The sequence below is a fragment of the Ursus americanus genome, chromosome 14 (assembly GCF_024610735.1).
Source record: "Ursus americanus isolate L20-20 chromosome 14, mUrsAme1.1.p, whole genome shotgun sequence".
NCBI classification, from domain to species: Eukaryota; Metazoa; Chordata; class Mammalia; order Carnivora; family Ursidae; genus Ursus; species Ursus americanus.
The window spans coordinates 34583197-34599712 of NC_142140.1; the positions used below are offsets into that span (position 1 = coordinate 34583197).

At 46.1% G+C, this 16516-nt stretch overlaps 1 protein-coding gene across 3 annotated transcripts in view; it reads right to left on the reverse strand.

Annotated features, from left to right (window-relative positions):
- The window catches only part of CACNA2D3 (calcium voltage-gated channel auxiliary subunit alpha2delta 3), an 834102-nt gene that overhangs the window by 52934 nt on the left and 764652 nt on the right, over positions 1-16516 (reverse strand). For all 3 annotated transcript variants that reach the window (XM_087866960.1, XM_087866961.1, XM_087866959.1), the window contains 3 exons: positions 9806-9881; positions 7107-7159; positions 5540-5595 (listed from right to left, as the gene is read on the reverse strand). In XM_087866960.1, coding sequence (XP_087723086.1) covers positions 5540-5595; positions 7107-7159; positions 9806-9881 — 185 coding nt within the window. The remainder of the gene's footprint in view (positions 1-5539; positions 5596-7106; positions 7160-9805; positions 9882-16516) is intronic.

A 16516-nucleotide genomic window follows, 5' to 3' on the forward strand; every position in this document is an offset into this window, starting at 1 on the left:
ATGGTGGGAACCATGGTTATCTCTGTTTTGCAGATTAGTGAATGGAGGAGAGAACCAAATGAATTGCCCAAATTCATCCAGCAAGTATGTGGCAGAGCCAAAATTTGAACTTGGGCTGTCTGGCTCCAGCACACATATATTTAACTGCTCTGTGAAGTTCGGCCAATGAAAGAAAGGAAGAAAGGTCTTTGGGGCGGGCTGAGATAGGCAGCACACATGATTTAAATGGGTCCGATAATTGCACCATCTCTAATTGTAATTGTCTGGGCCCAGTTACAATGGAATGAGTCCAGCGCTCTCAATGGTGAGGCACATTTGGCTCTGATCCTTCCTGGAGATGAAATTCTTGTTCCCTTGACAATTGCAGGGCACCCATACTGATGTGGGGATAAACCGTCGAGTCTGTTTGCAACACGACTGTGGATTGGCTGGAAGTCCCTTGCTGTGTTTTTGGACCACATGCGAATTATCGTATAAAACCATGGCCACATATAACCTAAATAACATGGTTTATTATGAAGACCTTTCTTTGTCTGGAGTGCTATGGACACCACATATATTGGCCAGGCATTATTGCTTATCTATGCAATTTTGAACCTATAGCTCAGGCTGCCAGTGATCTCCTGAGTGCTGTCTTAGCCATTGGGCATTTACAAGGCATTATCTTACAAAGGTGTAGGTACAAGAGGTCACAAAGTTCAGCTGGGCTGATTCCTTATTGTAGGGAAAACAGGTTCAGAAAGCAGACATGGCCTGCCTTGAGTCCCCCAGAAAGAGACTCGCCATGACCATCATTTTCTTAAACAGCAAAACCACCGTCACCACCTTCACAGCCAATACTCGGGAAGCACTCACTGTGTGCCAAACACGACCCTGGGCCCTTTGTATGGACAGACCTCACCACTGTGCACCGAGGAAGGCCCTCTGCTCCCCTATTTTACAGATGAAGAAACTACAGCCCAGAGAAGTTAAGTGACACTGCCTGCCCAAAGTCACGTTGCCGTGAGCTCGGGAAGCCCAGACCCGCTTCTGCACGGTCCCATCCTGGTGCCTCCATTCTGGGCCGAGATACGGCTCTACTTCCCGTCCCTGTTAGGCTAGCGGTCTCAAGCCAAAGCCATGACCTACCACTCACTCACAATGAAGCACCCAATGGAGCATCCACACAATTGAATTTCTTTAATTTTCCCTTAGCAACAAATGTCCCTGATGAGAATAACTGACTTGGGTTCACAGTAATTATGGGCAGACAACTGGGAATGAATAGAGTTGCCATTTGAAAAGCTTTCCTCTTCTTTTGTCTCTGTGAATGCACCCCCATTCATACTCGGTGCCAGCAAGCTCCATTCTCTTTGTGCAACTTCGCCAAAATGATACCTTTGTGATAATCAAGCAGAAATGGGCTTCCACAGTCCCCTTCATTAAGGAAATGAAGCAGATAAACAGTGTAATTATGGATTCCATTTTTAGCTAAACAAAGATGTATGTCTCAGCGCAGGGTCTTTATCTAGCGAGGGAATGGCAAATTTAGAATGAAGAAACCTTGCAAGTCAATATCGCTGTGATGCTTGAAACTTTTCTCTCCTTATGTGCGGGGTCTAAGAATTTCCATTTTCCTTTAACAAAGATACCCAGCTGATAGCAACCCGGAGGACGAGTCCCTGCATCCCCATTTGATTCATTTCTCCATCCATGAAATGGAAAAAGCCCTACGGGCCCGAACGAGACAATCCACGTACAGTAGCCGGTCCCACACAGTGGTTCAAAGAAGGTGAGCTGCTGTGCTCAGCGCCATCTAGCTGAGCTCCTGGCTCGTGTCCGAGCCCTTCCTCTAGTGGCTGTCTGATGCAGGCAGCTCAGAAAGGTTTAGTGACAAATTCCAGCAGGCCCCACCTCTCAGGTATGATGAAAGGATCCGAAGATTGTCTGGTGCCCCCACTCTGGAAATGGAAAAGCACTACACTGCATGTTAGCACACCGGGCGCTGAGGATACAACCACTTGACAAGGTCTGTCTGCAGTCTGGGGGAAGGTCTCACAGTGTGGCAGCAGGGTGACATGACTTCGAATTATCGATTAAGGAACTTTTTAAAAACCTTCTAAAACAGAACACGGAGGCCTGAAGTATCACATGATCACTCTTAGCTGAAATTCTGCCCACTGCTGGTCCTGGTACAGGGGGAGCAGGGGCGAGGGGATGTGAAGTTTCAGAATGGGAACCTTCATACATTTCTGTAAAGCATCATCACTGCAAAGACCATACCTTTCTTCCTTTTTTTTAAAGATATTTATTTACTTACTTTTTTGAGAGAGAATGAGAGAGAAAGCATGAGGGGGGAGGGTCAGAGGGAGAAGCAGACTCCCTGCTGAGTGGGGAGCTCGATGCAGGACTCGATCCTGCGGCTCTGGGATCATGACCTGGGCTGAAGGCACACGCATTAACTGACGGAGCCACCCAGGTGTCCCATATCCTTCTTCCTTATTCTTCACCCCTACCCCATACTCTTCAGTCTACACCAGGGTTTCCCAACAGTGGCACTCCTGCCATTTAGAGTAGGATGACTCTTGGTTGTGCGCGGCTGTGTGTCCTAGGGCGCTTAGCAGCGTCCCTGAATTCCACCTACCAGCTGTCAGTAGCACTCCCACCCCCAGCCCTAGTTGCGACAGCCAAACAGTCCATTGACTCCTGCCACCAGGTTGAAAACCACTGGTCTGAGCAAAGATCACAGTGCCTGGCACACAACAAAAACTTTTAAACGGATGGTCAAATCTGAAGGGCCTGCACAAGAATGTGGGGAGCTGCCTACGGCAGCAGGTCATGGGAAAGGGAAGCAGGCCAGGGTGGGAATGGGGGACACGGGGATGCAGGTTGGCACGAGGAGTGGGGCATCCTCTCTCACCGCAGAAGTTCCTCAGCCAGAGGGGGGCAGGCACACGGTTGTGAAGAGGGACGCCAAAAGGCGAACCCTGAAGATGACCCGATGACCAGCCTACTGCCCTCAGCACCGACCGCACTCCTGAGCCAGGGTCTCAGTCACAAAAGCCACCACTGCTCGAAGTGGAAGCACCGTCCACCATGTGGGGAGCACCCGCTCCATGCCGTGTCTGCCCACGGGCTTGGCGTGCCCCGCCCAACCCAGCTCTCACACCTGCCTTAGGTCCTTGGTTATCTCTGCTGACCAGCTGGGAAACCAGAGCCCAGAGACCCCAAGGGACTTGCCCAGGAGCAAGCAGCTAGCAAGCAGCAGAGGAAAGCCACCTGATTCCAGACCAGAGCACTTCACCGAGGCGAGACGGCCGCTCTAGCACCCCAGAGGTCAAAGCCGAATTTGAAGCCGAGGTGACTTGTCCCCAGGGGCTGGCGCCGTGGTCAGAGCAGCCCTATGGCCAACTTGCAGCGCATTCTCTTGGCCTCTATTGATCTTCCTTCTTCCATTCCTCTTTTAATCTCACCTAACCTTTTCCTTCCTAAAAGTAGAACTGTGGAGAAGCTAGTGGAATAAGAAAAGGAAACAGAACAAGAGAGCAAGCACCCTTTGGTAGGTCAGCTCTCACTTTCAGATCATGTGCAATTTTCATTGAAAGCAGGTTTGTGTTATAAGTAAAATTTTCTTGGGGGACATAATAGTCTTCCCTTCCTAATTCATATTTTGCTCCCTGCTTATTGACTCCCCACTGGCCGTACTGACTGCTGACCCTAATTACCTCCATATCCCCCTTCTCCCCCCATCACTGGATGTTTTTCTGGGGTATATACAGTTCTGTATGTTGTTTATCTTGCTATATTACTTAATTTCATGAGCATTTTTGATCTTGTCAAAAAGATCTGTTTTCAGAAACAGAATCTTGTTAAAAGGTTTTCTTTGCCTCTCCGCAAATGGGCTGTCATTTATTTTGAAATGTCCCTATTGTTCATTATCTCAAGAGTTACCAGTATTTGCAATCATCAGTTCCTTAGAGACAATCATCCTGTCCTAGAATCCTTTGCTCCTACCCCAGTTTATTTAGATTTCTGGAAGTGGGGTTATGGACATTCAAAGCAGGTCCTAACCCAACAGGAAGGGGCAAGTATGGGGCTCACACCCTGAGGGTCACCAGGACAGAGTGAGTGTGTGAGTGTGAGAAAGAACAGGGCACCCAGATGCTGTTCCGTGGGGCCGTCAGCTTCTCGGGTTTGGGCCGACCCCACACACGCTTGGATCGGGTTCACTGTAATCAGAGGCCATCCGGTGCAGCTGCGTGCCCGCATGCACCTCTCTGTAGGCGTCCCTCCGTGTCATACTCTAACAAGAAACAAGGGGGTTCCTGAATTCAGGCAACAGAGGCCTATTTGTGAATTATAAAGCTATGATGACAATAGCTATCATGGTCATACCCGACGTAAGAATTGTTAGGGTATTCAGTACGCGAAGGCTGAGCACCTGCTATGCCCCGAGCGCTAGTTAGGTGCAAGGGATGACAGTGGTCATAAGGCATAGCTCCCGCCATCAAGAAATTCTAGGGTGAAGCCAACAGAGTGAGACAAAAACGGTGCAGAAGAGCTGGGGAAATCGATACGCGAGCTGACTGGGCCGGAAGCAAGAAGGAAATGCTGCTAACTCTTCCTGGAAGAATTGGGGGAATCGTCCCTGACTGGGATCTTAAGGGACAGGAGAGGAAACGTCAGATTGGAATATATCCAGCACCTGGGGAAGGCTGAGACTATATTAATCTACCTCTTCGAAAAAGACAGATAATTAAAAAAAATAATAAAAATGGTAGCCATCTAACCTACTGCCAATTCCTGTCACCCCAGGTAAGAAAATGAACATGAACGAACGCACACAGGAAAGAAAGCGGAGCGTTATCTGAGAAACAGCGCGCGACGGGGCAGGTGGGGCAGCTGGCTGGGAGACGGCCCTCCTTAAAGAGCACTGCTTTGCAGGGCACGGGGACTCGACCAGTCATCATTGCGGTCACCAGTGTCAGCGCTGGTATCAGAAGGTAATTACAGCTGTCATGTTTTTGAGGGCTCATTATGTTCCAGTCACCGTGGTCAGCATATAGTATGATTTATCATTAAACACGCACACGTGATAGGAGATAACTATTATTTATGGTGTCTCTCATTTTGCTTACTATGGGGAAACTGAGTCTCGAAGAGATCAGCTGACTTGCCAAAGGCAAACCTTGGAGCCAGGACTGAAATCCATACTGAACTAACTCTGCCACTCAGACCTCTAAGAGTTTCTACTAATTACTGCTCAAATCATTTAAGGCTTTTGAGTGGGGAGCGTAACATGATTAGATTTGTATTTTATGAGGATAACTGTAAAAAACGATCAAACAAAAAACCAGCGTGGTTATGCATTCTCTCGGCCTGAAAGAGGCTATGTGTCTCCCTTTCATTTTAAGCGCAGAGGATGCCTTTCGCTGACAGAGCCAAAAAATCATCGCTTTGTCCTGGGTAGTCGTACGTGAGCCCACCCTTGATGAAGAGTAGCTAGTGAACCCCGGCTTTATCACTCTGAGCTGGGAACTAGGAACTGGCTGCCTCTTACCTTTTGCTGTCATATCCGAGTGCCACCAACTGCAGAGGTTAAATTCCACCAGGAACCTAAGAGAAGACGCAAAAGCCCAGAGTTACTTGGTCATGCACCCCCTGGACGGAACAGCGACACAGTGTTACTCAGCACTGCTCACTGCATTTGAAACAATAACAACATGATTGGAAGGTACCAGTATGGTTGGTTCTGTGACCACTGAATTTGCACTGGGCTTTATCTTACTTGTGAAAGGCTGTGTTATCACCCATGCCAGCCAAACCCTGAAATTGGGTTTCCCTAGACTCCAAGACTCTGTTGAGAAATACCCAGCTCGTGGGCAGAAATGGTTTTCCAGTTATAGTCTGAGTCTATAGTAAGAAGTTGATTTCTGAAGGGCTTCCTCGGCCTTCATGCAGAGATACAAATACCATATTCTCTACCTAAACAATGATCTGTAGGAGTAAAGGATGCTTTCCAGATTTATACTGCACTGCAAACTTGTTCAGGCCTGAGTGTGGGGGGGGGGGGTGGAAGATGGAACAAACTTCTCAATGAAATTATGCCACAATGCAACTTCAAAAAAAAAAAAATCAGAATTTCTCAACTGCTAGTAAAAAATGCAAAAGTCATATAAACCATCCTCCGAACAAAGAGGGATAGATGAAAATTCCGCCATTTCTCCTTCAGGCTCGTGGCTCCTGCCTCCAGCAGCTCGCTATCGATCAAAATCTCCCTATTGTCTGTTACTGTATTTTCTGCCTCTTATGTACAGAAGAGAAGTGAATTTCAATTTATAATGTTGTTAAATTAATATAGGTTACATTAAAGCAATAAAGAAGACAATGGCTGTTTGTCAAATGGTAAGAAATCTGCCTCAGACCCTCAGAAGCGGGGCCGCGGAGGGCAAAACCAGAACCTGAGAGTCTGGTGCTGCTGAAACGATCTGGTTTTCATGCTCGTCCGTGGCATTCCTCCCTTTCATGGGATACGGTGTTTCTGTCACGTGTCCAATCTCTTCTGGGAGTCAAGCCTTTCATCTTTGTGCCATTTCAATCTGACCTAAGTCACAGATGCACCCAGCACCCTCCCGATAGGAGCGTAGTTTGACAAGGTAAACAATTAATTCACACCTGAGAAAAGCCCCCGGCCCCTGGCCCATGACTGCACAAGCCCCCCTCCCCTGCACAAGCCCCCGCGCTCTTGCACATGCCAACACATCCGAAGGAGCACAGTGGGCAGCCCTGGCAATTTGTTCTTCTGACCACAGCCCACCCAGGCTGCATTAGAAACAGCCAGACATCTATGTTAAATTTAACACTAACCACAATAAATAAATTTGGTTTGTATATTGCAAGCTGTTAGTCTGCTAACCAATGACATAAGGGCATAAGCAGTGACCATGAATCACTGAAAGATGATTTTTTGGTCTCAGCTTTCAATATTTCGAGATGTTCAATGAGGTTATCTCAGAGTATTTTGAATCTAATGGTTGTTGAAAACAGGAAACACAGTCTTCCAATTCACTTTATAATACAAAAGAAAAGCAATATTACTCTCTAAAAAAGCAGCAAATTGTACTTACAAGACAAGTTCTGTCATTATCCATTTTACTGCAGCAAGGAAGGCATTATAAGGCTGAAGAGAAGAATTCGGTTCATTGAAAACAATGCATCACATATGAAATTTGTAGTTTAACTTAAGGCTTTACAGAAAGACAATGTTATTCTTCGAGAGAGATCGATATCACGTTAAAAACAGTGAAGCTCCAGCTGAAAGAAGAACATGGTTGGGTACCGTTTCCTAAAACTAACATTTTAAAACTTTGAACTCCCCTGCAGTGAGATGTGATTTACAAGTAAAATAAACATGATCTAATACAGGGGTTATCTCTCGGAGGAAAAAGGAAGTTCAGCAAACGATGTTTAAACCTTTACCCTCCAGGGGCTAATATTTTGCAGCCTCATGCTGAAGGGCTAAAATCATATAACTAATTTCAAATGGTAATTCACAGATCTGCCCCTCAGAAAGGTGATTCCTGTTCTCCCTCACCGCATGTCATTCCCTGAAATAAGAATGAGTTGCATATACTTGATTTTAATGTTGCCCGTGAGTTGTGCAGGATTTAAGCTGCCTTTTCTCATACATACATATTTGGACTTGGGGAAAAAAATGACAACCATATAAACATGTGATCTTATCCTTGCAGAAAATCCCCTTTGAGTCTATAAAAGAAGGCATTGACAGCCTAATCTTTATTTTAGAATATTTTAATTTAAAAAAGCAGTTGTATTGTTTACCCTGTGATATTTTCTATGTGGATAATTCAATTTCCTGAATTCTGGAAAAAAGCAGGTCTCCCCTCAGTTGGCTCTTTGAATCCACATATACCAGATATTCCAGGAGTGGAAGCACTTGAGAGAGGCGCTGACTTTGGCACAGCCCTCCCCCCAGATAGCAGGTCCAGAAAAATCTCAGAACCTTTTGTGGTTGCCTTTAGGTTATCAGAGAATTGAAATGCCAAAATCCTGGTCTCTGAAGTTATGGGTATTTAATCCCACCTTCTGAGCATTCTGATGATAAAGACTAGAACTAGGAATGGGGGAATTATCCAGTCTTAAATAAAACAAAACCCAATTTATATACCTCTAACCATTCTCGACATTTCCCCATTTCAAGTCAGTACGTCAATGAACAAAACAACAATAATAACAGTCTACTGGGGTTATTCTCAGCCCACACAGATTTCAGACTGGATCTCTCGCTCTGATTTAATTGAGTGTGTCAACATCATTCCCTGAATCACAGGGCTCTCAGCATTAGGGTAAGATAAGGATGTGAACCATTAACTCTTTCCTAATACTGCGACCTGCAGTCCTGTGGCTCTGCTATTCTATTTCTTATTGCTTGGAAAAGAACCATCTTTCTTTCAAAAAGACCCTGGTGGTCAGACCCTGGGACAGTTCTGTGCCTTTGTACCTGCCAGGATGGGTAGTGACATTTCAGGAGTCCTTGGTAGTGTGGGTCTCTGGGAGGAGGGAATGAATAGAGGGATTAGGGAGGCTGGGGAGGTGGGGAGGGACAGGCACAGGGACAGCTCCCTGGGGGCAGAGGGTTGGGTGGGAGGGGAGGAAGGGCACTCATGCATTCTGTGTCAGACACTGGCTCAGTGCAAGGGTACACAAAAGGATTATGTAAATACAGGATTAAAAATTTAAATGCACATTATCATTCAGAAGGGTAAAGCCATTGAGCTTTTAAGCCTAATGATGAAAACATATCTTGGGAACATTTGAAGTCTAGAAATATTCATGCTAAGTCTAGGGAAGTTGGATTTGGAAAGGCATGTTGATTCTCACTAAAAAGTGCTATTTTTCAAAACATTGAACTTTCAGTCCCTAGTTGCCTTTCAGAAATTTTCCAGCTCCAAATCATTTCTTGTTCCCTCAGTGGAGGAAAACCATGTTAAATATTTGGCTTTTAAATAATCTCCTTGCAAGATCTTACATCTGCAAATGAGAAGGTGTGTGTTTATATGTTAAAAACCAAAATGGCTCATAAATTTTGCGTTTCAAACCAGATTTAAGGTTAATTTTTGGAATTTACAAAATGATAACATGCAAAGATTATATTTATTATACACATATGCGGGGTTATGTCGAAGTATACTGTAACTGCTTTTCCTGTATTTTCAGGTGACGGGTGGCCAAGCTTACATTGCTTATACACTGTAAATCATATTTTTTAACTGGGAGTAAATTATAACAGTTAATTTCTGGCAGTCTGCAAGCCTGTTTCTATTGATACAATAGCTGTGTTGATTGGCTCTCCACTGTGACATCACCGAGAACTAGCTCCAGGGAAAATGATGTGTCAAGACTCAGCAGCATCTTGATCCGGGTAGAGAATCTGTGTTCAAAATGTGAATTTGTCCACAGGCTAATAGGTTTCTTACAAACCAAAGGGGAGATTTTTGATGAACCAACCCAAATTCTCTTTTATATGAGAATGAGAGAATTACCAAAACTTCTCCCCTTTTCTATCCACCAAAAGGGGACACATTTGTCCATCAAAGACGTTGGACCCGACTGTCATTCATATAAGCAATGCATTTGGGTTTGAATGGAAGTGGTTTTTCTTAACCAGCAAAATCAGGAGACACTTTAACACATTCATGGTTTTGGAAGAAGATAAAACTTGATTACTCCAAAGATAAAGGTAAGCTTACACTCAGAAACAGATAGAAACGTGCGCCTGTGTTGTGGGTGAGTGCACTGTACTTACATCCAACAGCCCACTGGCGCCATCACTGCTGTCCTTGTTGGCCCTGCACATGGCTTGATAGTCATAAAGGGTAATTCTATAGGAAAGAATTGAAAAGAGGGTCACTAAATGGGAAGCTACGTGTGAACCAGCATGGTGAATGGTCACCACACCACCATCAAGTGAGCAGTGACAAACACAAATAAATGCAGGCCTCATAAAGATGACAAATGAGAAACATGCAAAGTCATGGGCTGGAGACACGGCCAGGTCACACGTGGAACCTGGAGAGCAAAGGGAGTAAGGGTATTAGGATTAGGTAAGGAGACAGGGATGAGAAACCTCTCAGCTTGATGAAACAATCATTTTGGTTTAAACAAGGGTGATTTGCATGGACTAGGATACTCCAGAGGGACGTTGCCATTCTGCACTGGATTCTGGGCCCTGGAGGGAATCCACTTGGGCCATGTCTCCAGGGTGCGGGAGAGCTGGGAAGGGCCATTCTGAGTTCAGAATTGGGAGGGTCCTCTGTCTCTCTCAAGCACTAGGAAACAACCCTGAACCAAGATAAGCCCGGCACTTTGCCAATTCTTTGGAAACCAGTTGGCTCATTGGTTATAATCCCCACTCCCAACTACCACCACCATAACAGTGACTATATTTTTGCTTTTGAAAACAATGCCATTTATGAAACAAGAAAATTGATATTTTTTTTCTTCACTGGTGATAAAAGTATAGCTCTCATTCCCAATTATGAGGTTTACTCAATTGCCAAGACGTTTCACTTTATAGTTGTTCCAGATATTTTAATTCTTCACCAACGACATTACAGAGAATGGAGAATCGCACTTTCTGGTAGCCACTTAAAGGTTCTAGAAGGAGCAAACTCCTTATCCCAAAGGCAACATGCCTTCCATCCTCCCACCGGCTCCCCTTCCGGCTACTCTGGCACCCCAAAAAAGAGACCCTTGAAGTTTGGCCCGAATTACATAACTGCCAGATGACATGTTAATACTGCAATACCTGAACTCCTAAATGATTGCAAGGAATTCTCCCTGAAGGAATTCCTTTCTAGAATAACACCATGTTTAACCTGGAGCAGACTTAATGTTGGGCTGGGAATGGACGCTAGAATAGAAGATCCATGCAGCAGGACTGGTGTTGGACCCCGAGCACTAGCCCAGCACCCAGCATGGAGAAGGCATTTGGCTTCCAAAAGTTGAAGGCACGAATGATTGCCTGATTGCCTGAGTCTTGAAGAGATGATGTCACAACAAGATAAAAGGGGTCAGGTTCAAACTAAGGGGTGAAGAACTCCTCCTTTGGACCATAAGCTAGAGGCATCACACAAATGGTTTAAACAAAGAATGATTTATGGGCACCAAGTAGAAAACTGACCATGCTTGGCCAAATCAAGATGGAAACTGGCCCCCAACCAGCACAACATAGGTGTGTTTGACAGCAGAGCCCAGAAGGGCCCCTGTGGTCGCATGATCTCCCAGCAAATCCCCAAAGTCTCTCCCTTATCAGAACATTTCTTCTAGTGTTGTTCACTGTCCTCTGGCTTTTTCCTCTACAGCAGATGCCAGGAGAGTCTGAGTTTATTGAGATAGAAACGAAGCCCATGAACCAGCCAAGCGTCTGGCTCAGGGAAGTCCCTGAACAAATTTCCACTGAAATGCTCATCCATTGGCATAGCCCTGGTGCTACCCCCAGCCACAGAACCAACTGCAGACCACAAGGGACGACTCTGTTCGGTCCCTGACTGCCCCACTACGCCACAGTCTCCACCTCATCCAGAGGAGTTCTGTAGGTGGCCCTGAAAGGGCCTTGTAGGACTTGGCAGGAATTAGGGTTAGCTTCACCTTTTCATACCGTCACTCCGTCCCTACAGCTGGCACCTGGGCCAGAGCGTGGTGAGAGGCAGCGTGGGTTGAGTGGAACACGCCTGCGCTTGGGAGTCTTGTAGACGTGGACACAGTACGGCCTTGGCTGGAAAGGTTATTATCTGGGTGCCATTATCCAGGCTGCAATCTCTCTTTTTTTTTAAAGATTTTATTTATTTATTTATTTATTTATTTATTTATTTATTTATTTATTTGAGAGAGAGAGAGAGAGAGCGCGAGCACACACGAGCTGGGGGAGGGGCAGGGGCAGAGAAAGAGGGAGCATGGAGCCCGACTCTGGGCTCAATCCCAGGACCCTGCGATCATGACCTGAGCTGAAGTCAGACGCTTAACCGACTGAGCCACCCAGGCGCCCCTCCAGGGTACAGTCTTGAGCAAGACGCTAATCCTCTTCTGAGGCTTCATTTTCTCCCTCGTAAGACGACTCACAAAGATGTCCTGAGATTCAAATAATCAGACAGGTGGAAATATACTGAAATATACTATGTAGCATGCTCGCTTTGCTACGATCCTTACAACAGAAGGCCTCCTTTTGTTCTTGGTTGGAGTTTGGGATCTTAAAACTACCCCATTCCCAAGGGCTCAAGTGACTGGCCCTGTGGCCTAGTGGTTAACGCGGCAGCTTTGAAGTCGGAAACAGCAGAGCTCAATCCTAACTCGTCCACTTATTACGGTGGTTTTGTTTGTTTGTTTTGCTTTGTTTTGGTTTACTCTTTGGGTGCCTCAGTTTCCTCTGTGAAAAGGTAAGAAAAATGGCTACCTTATCGGGAAGGTTGTGGGATTACCTGAGGTTATATACGTATTGCATTTCGCACACGATCCGGTACGGAGGAAGCATTCAACAGAAGGCAGGGCTGTAGCGGCCGTTATGATTTATTAGTCTGGTTTTCATTGCCATTATTAATTAATGGGGATGGTGTTTAACGCAATGGGAACTGACTCAGGCTTTACCCAGCTGGCTGGAGGATGGTCAGGCCTCCTGATTTTCTTAGCTCATTGGCACATATAATGCAGCGTAAAATTCACACCTGTTACTGCGGTACAAGACACCTTCAGGACTCGCACCAGGGTTATCGAGAGATGATGACTTCTGTCCGTGGGCTTCATAGCTGAGGACCGTGATAACAACAGCTCACGTCTACTGAGCTCTATTTAGCAACCTTGAGCAAGGTACTCTTGGAAGCATATCCCAACAAGATAGATTCTAATCATCCCCATTTCACAGAGGGCCAAACCAAGTCTCAGTAGTGTAGCCAGATTCACACCACTACCAAATGGCAGAGGCAGAATTCGACGGGGGCCAAGCTGAGTCCCCCTCACTCTGCCTTCTTCTCAGGAGCAGTCTCTGAAAGATTCTGGGAAATGTTCAGAATTCCACCCAGTGCACTCTCCCAGTCTCATTGGAATGTCACAGAAAATGCTGCCTAAGACGAGGTCTCCTAGCCAAAGTCCAGAATCAGCTTTCAGGTCTGTGGTGAGCGGGCCAGGAGCAACCAGCTGGCGAGGCCAACAAGAGCCCCTCGATAGCCATCCCCCCAGGAAGCTCAGGATTCTCCCGGGATCATTTTCAAAGGCTCTAGTTTATAGGGTGAAGCCAAACTCAACGGCTGGGGGGCAGCCTCCGGGCCAGGGATCCTGCCTTTCATTTCCCGAGGAAGCTTTCCTGATCGGATTGCCATGGAGGAGGTTCCAGAACAAGCAAGCCTTCCCTGTCTTCTCCACACTTAGACAGCTTTAACTAGATGTTGCAGAAAGAGAGACTTCCAGATTATTACCCTTTTTGAAGTGATTTTGTTACTGTTTTAAATAACTCCATTTTGTGGCTACCTGTATCCTGTTTGGCTGATTATAGTCAAAGAACATGATAATTGCCTGCTTTCATTCGGCTCTAAAATAAGCCCCCAGCCGCATGCCCAGCCCAAGCTGGGTGCTGTGCGGCCGCAGTCAGCCGCGGGAGTTCATTCTTATTGCGGATAACATGCCTTAATCCCCACGACATCCCCACCAGGCCACTTCAGCCTCGGGCTACAGCAGAGACCTTATCATTAGCATCTCCATGCTCCCCAGATGGGTCTCTTTGAAACTCTGACGGAAGCCAGATAGGGTGTCTGAAAAAGAAACACAAAGTGCTTCGGAGAAAACCTAGACAGCCCCGTGTGCCCCGTGGGTGACAGGCCCGTGACACTGGGACTTGCTGAAAGCCCTTTTGCTGATTCTGCTCTTTTCCAACGAGACAAAAATCACCACCAAGAAACATATTTCTTCTAAGAATTAGAAGATTCCATTTCAAGGGCGCCTGGGTGGCACAGCGGTTAAGCGTCTGCCTTTGGCTCAGGGCGTGATCCTGGCATTATGGGATCGAGCCCCACATGAGGCTCCTCCGCTATGAGCCTGCTTCTTCCTCTCCCACTCCCCCTGCTTGTGTTCCCTCTCTCGCTGGCTGTCTCTATCTCTGTCAAATAAATAAATAAAAACCTTAAAAAAAAAAAAGATTCCATTTCAAAGGCATAAGCTCAGCTAATTTTGACTTGTGAGAAATTGCAGGGCCCAGCATTTATTAAACACCTACTGTGTGCCCACGAGGCCAGGTCTTTTACCTGCAATGACTCACTGAATGAGCTCTGGCTAAACAATTTGCCTAAAAACCAATCTTGAAAGAGCTTAATGTTTGCAAAGACAGTCCTGAAAACAGGACAGGGAGGCATCTGACATAGAAACTCACCACAGGACATATTTAAGTGTTTTTGAACCTACAAGTATAAGAAGTCAAGTGAGTCACTAGGGCAGCATGTAAAAATATGTATTCTTTGTTGAGCTATCAACTGTGTTCTCCAGGGGCAGCTTACAACTCGTAAGGGATAGGACAGGGCGCGGGAACACAGAAAATTCTTAACAAAGCCACTGTCATTTTACATCTCAGAAAACCAAGAGAGGGGAAAGCTCAATCTGTTGATCTGAGTGTTAACAGAAAATCCAAAAGGTGCTGTACCCGTCTCTCCTTTTCACATTGGAGGCCATGTCATCCCAGAGCAACTTCTTACAGAGACTGCACCACTCTTCAAGGTCAGCCCGGCACATGGAACACAGCAGGGATGGTGAATTTACATGACCCTGGCCCTGCCGCCTTTGAGTCCCTGACTGGAAATCCCTGGCACAAATCCGGTGAATGGGCACCCATCATTAGCAGAGAAGAAGCGCCATGTGGCCGCCCCGGCCAGGAGCCCAGCACACAGGGCACTGGGGCCACCGGGGTCCAGTGTAGAACCCTGAGGAGCGAGCCATGGGAAAAAGCCTCCCTCATCCTATAGAAGAAGCACCGAATTCTTTTCATCAGCAGGTGCTGCTAATATAAAACAAAGCCAAGTTTCAAAGAGTGGTCACGTCAGCATCTCAGCCCGGCGACAAAAGCAGTAACACTAAGAAATAATTACTTTCTGCCAGCGTGGAGGCATTAGCTCTTGTGCCCGGGGCACGGTTACAAGTTATAGGAAAAGACACAGGCTCAGAAGGCGAAATCACTGCTCCAAGGTTATTACAGCTCTAAGTGGACTGGGTGCTTCAATCCCGAGGCAAAGGATAATATGCGTGCACGGGGGTAAGGGCACCTAGCTGGTAGCTTGTTTGTCCGTTCACCTGCACCTTCCTCGAAAATTAGCTCCGCTGAAGGGGAAAATGGAATCTTGATTAATGCCACAGAGGAAAGAGTAAATTTCTTTTGCCTCTTTGTTTGAGTGAGAAATAGAAGGAAACAGCAGGATTCTGCTTGGGGAATGAGTTCATGCAAAACCCATTTGAGGCAAGAAGTCCGGATGCAGGGGGAGCTTCCTTGGGCTCTGCCAAGTTCATGTCTACATTTCACAGCACTGCACCGCGACGATGCCTGTGCTGTGCTCAGCACGGTGCAGGGCACGTAACTGAGGCTCGGCGTATCAGTACCTAGGGATGTTGGTGTTTGTTGGTGCCGTTATTGCTACTGGTCACCCCCACAGGTGTTACTGAGTGTTCCTGCTTGAGTTGCTTGGGGTCCAGCATCATGGCCAGACAGGTTAGTTGGTGACTATGACCATTTGTGTTCAGGACTGCGCCGGGCATATGGAGCGTGGGGGGAGCCAGGAGCTGTGAACACAGCCTCACCTCTGGAAGGTCTTCCGAGTGAATATCACGGCAAACCAGATTCAGTTCTTAGAGGACGTGTGTGGGCTGAAGTAAACAGACATGGTGGATGTGGCAGACACTCTCATAGTCTCCCCAAGTCCATTTTCCTCTTCTGCCAAGCAGAACCCTGACTTTTTGATATGCACATTTCCCAGGTTCCTTTGTAGCTAGGTGAGGCTGTGTGATGAAGTGGAAGTATTGTGTGGGACTAAATACTTGAATAAATAAACCTTATTTTACTTCAATAAATAAATAAAATTACTCATTAAAATACATTTCAATCAAGAAATTTTACCTGGACTTTTGAACCTCCCTGGATCCTCCTTCTGCTAGCCTAGACTGCAGATGTGAGGGCTGGAACTAAGCAGCTATGTTGGACCATGAAGTAACCTTGAGTTTAAATGCTAACAGAGGAAGGTAGAGAAAAAAAAGATGTGGTCATGGGTCTATGATGACAACAAATTTGTATTTTTAGACTTCCTTCACATAAAAGAGAAAAAGACTCCTATGTTCTTTAGCCCCTTGTTATTCTGGAATTTCCTATTATTTCTAGTAAAACTACTAACTGATATATTGGACTCAAAGTTTGAGAAACTTTCACTATCTCCTAAAGCCAAATAAGCATAAGTGTGAACAAATATCTCTGCAAGAAATACTTCAGTCTACTCCG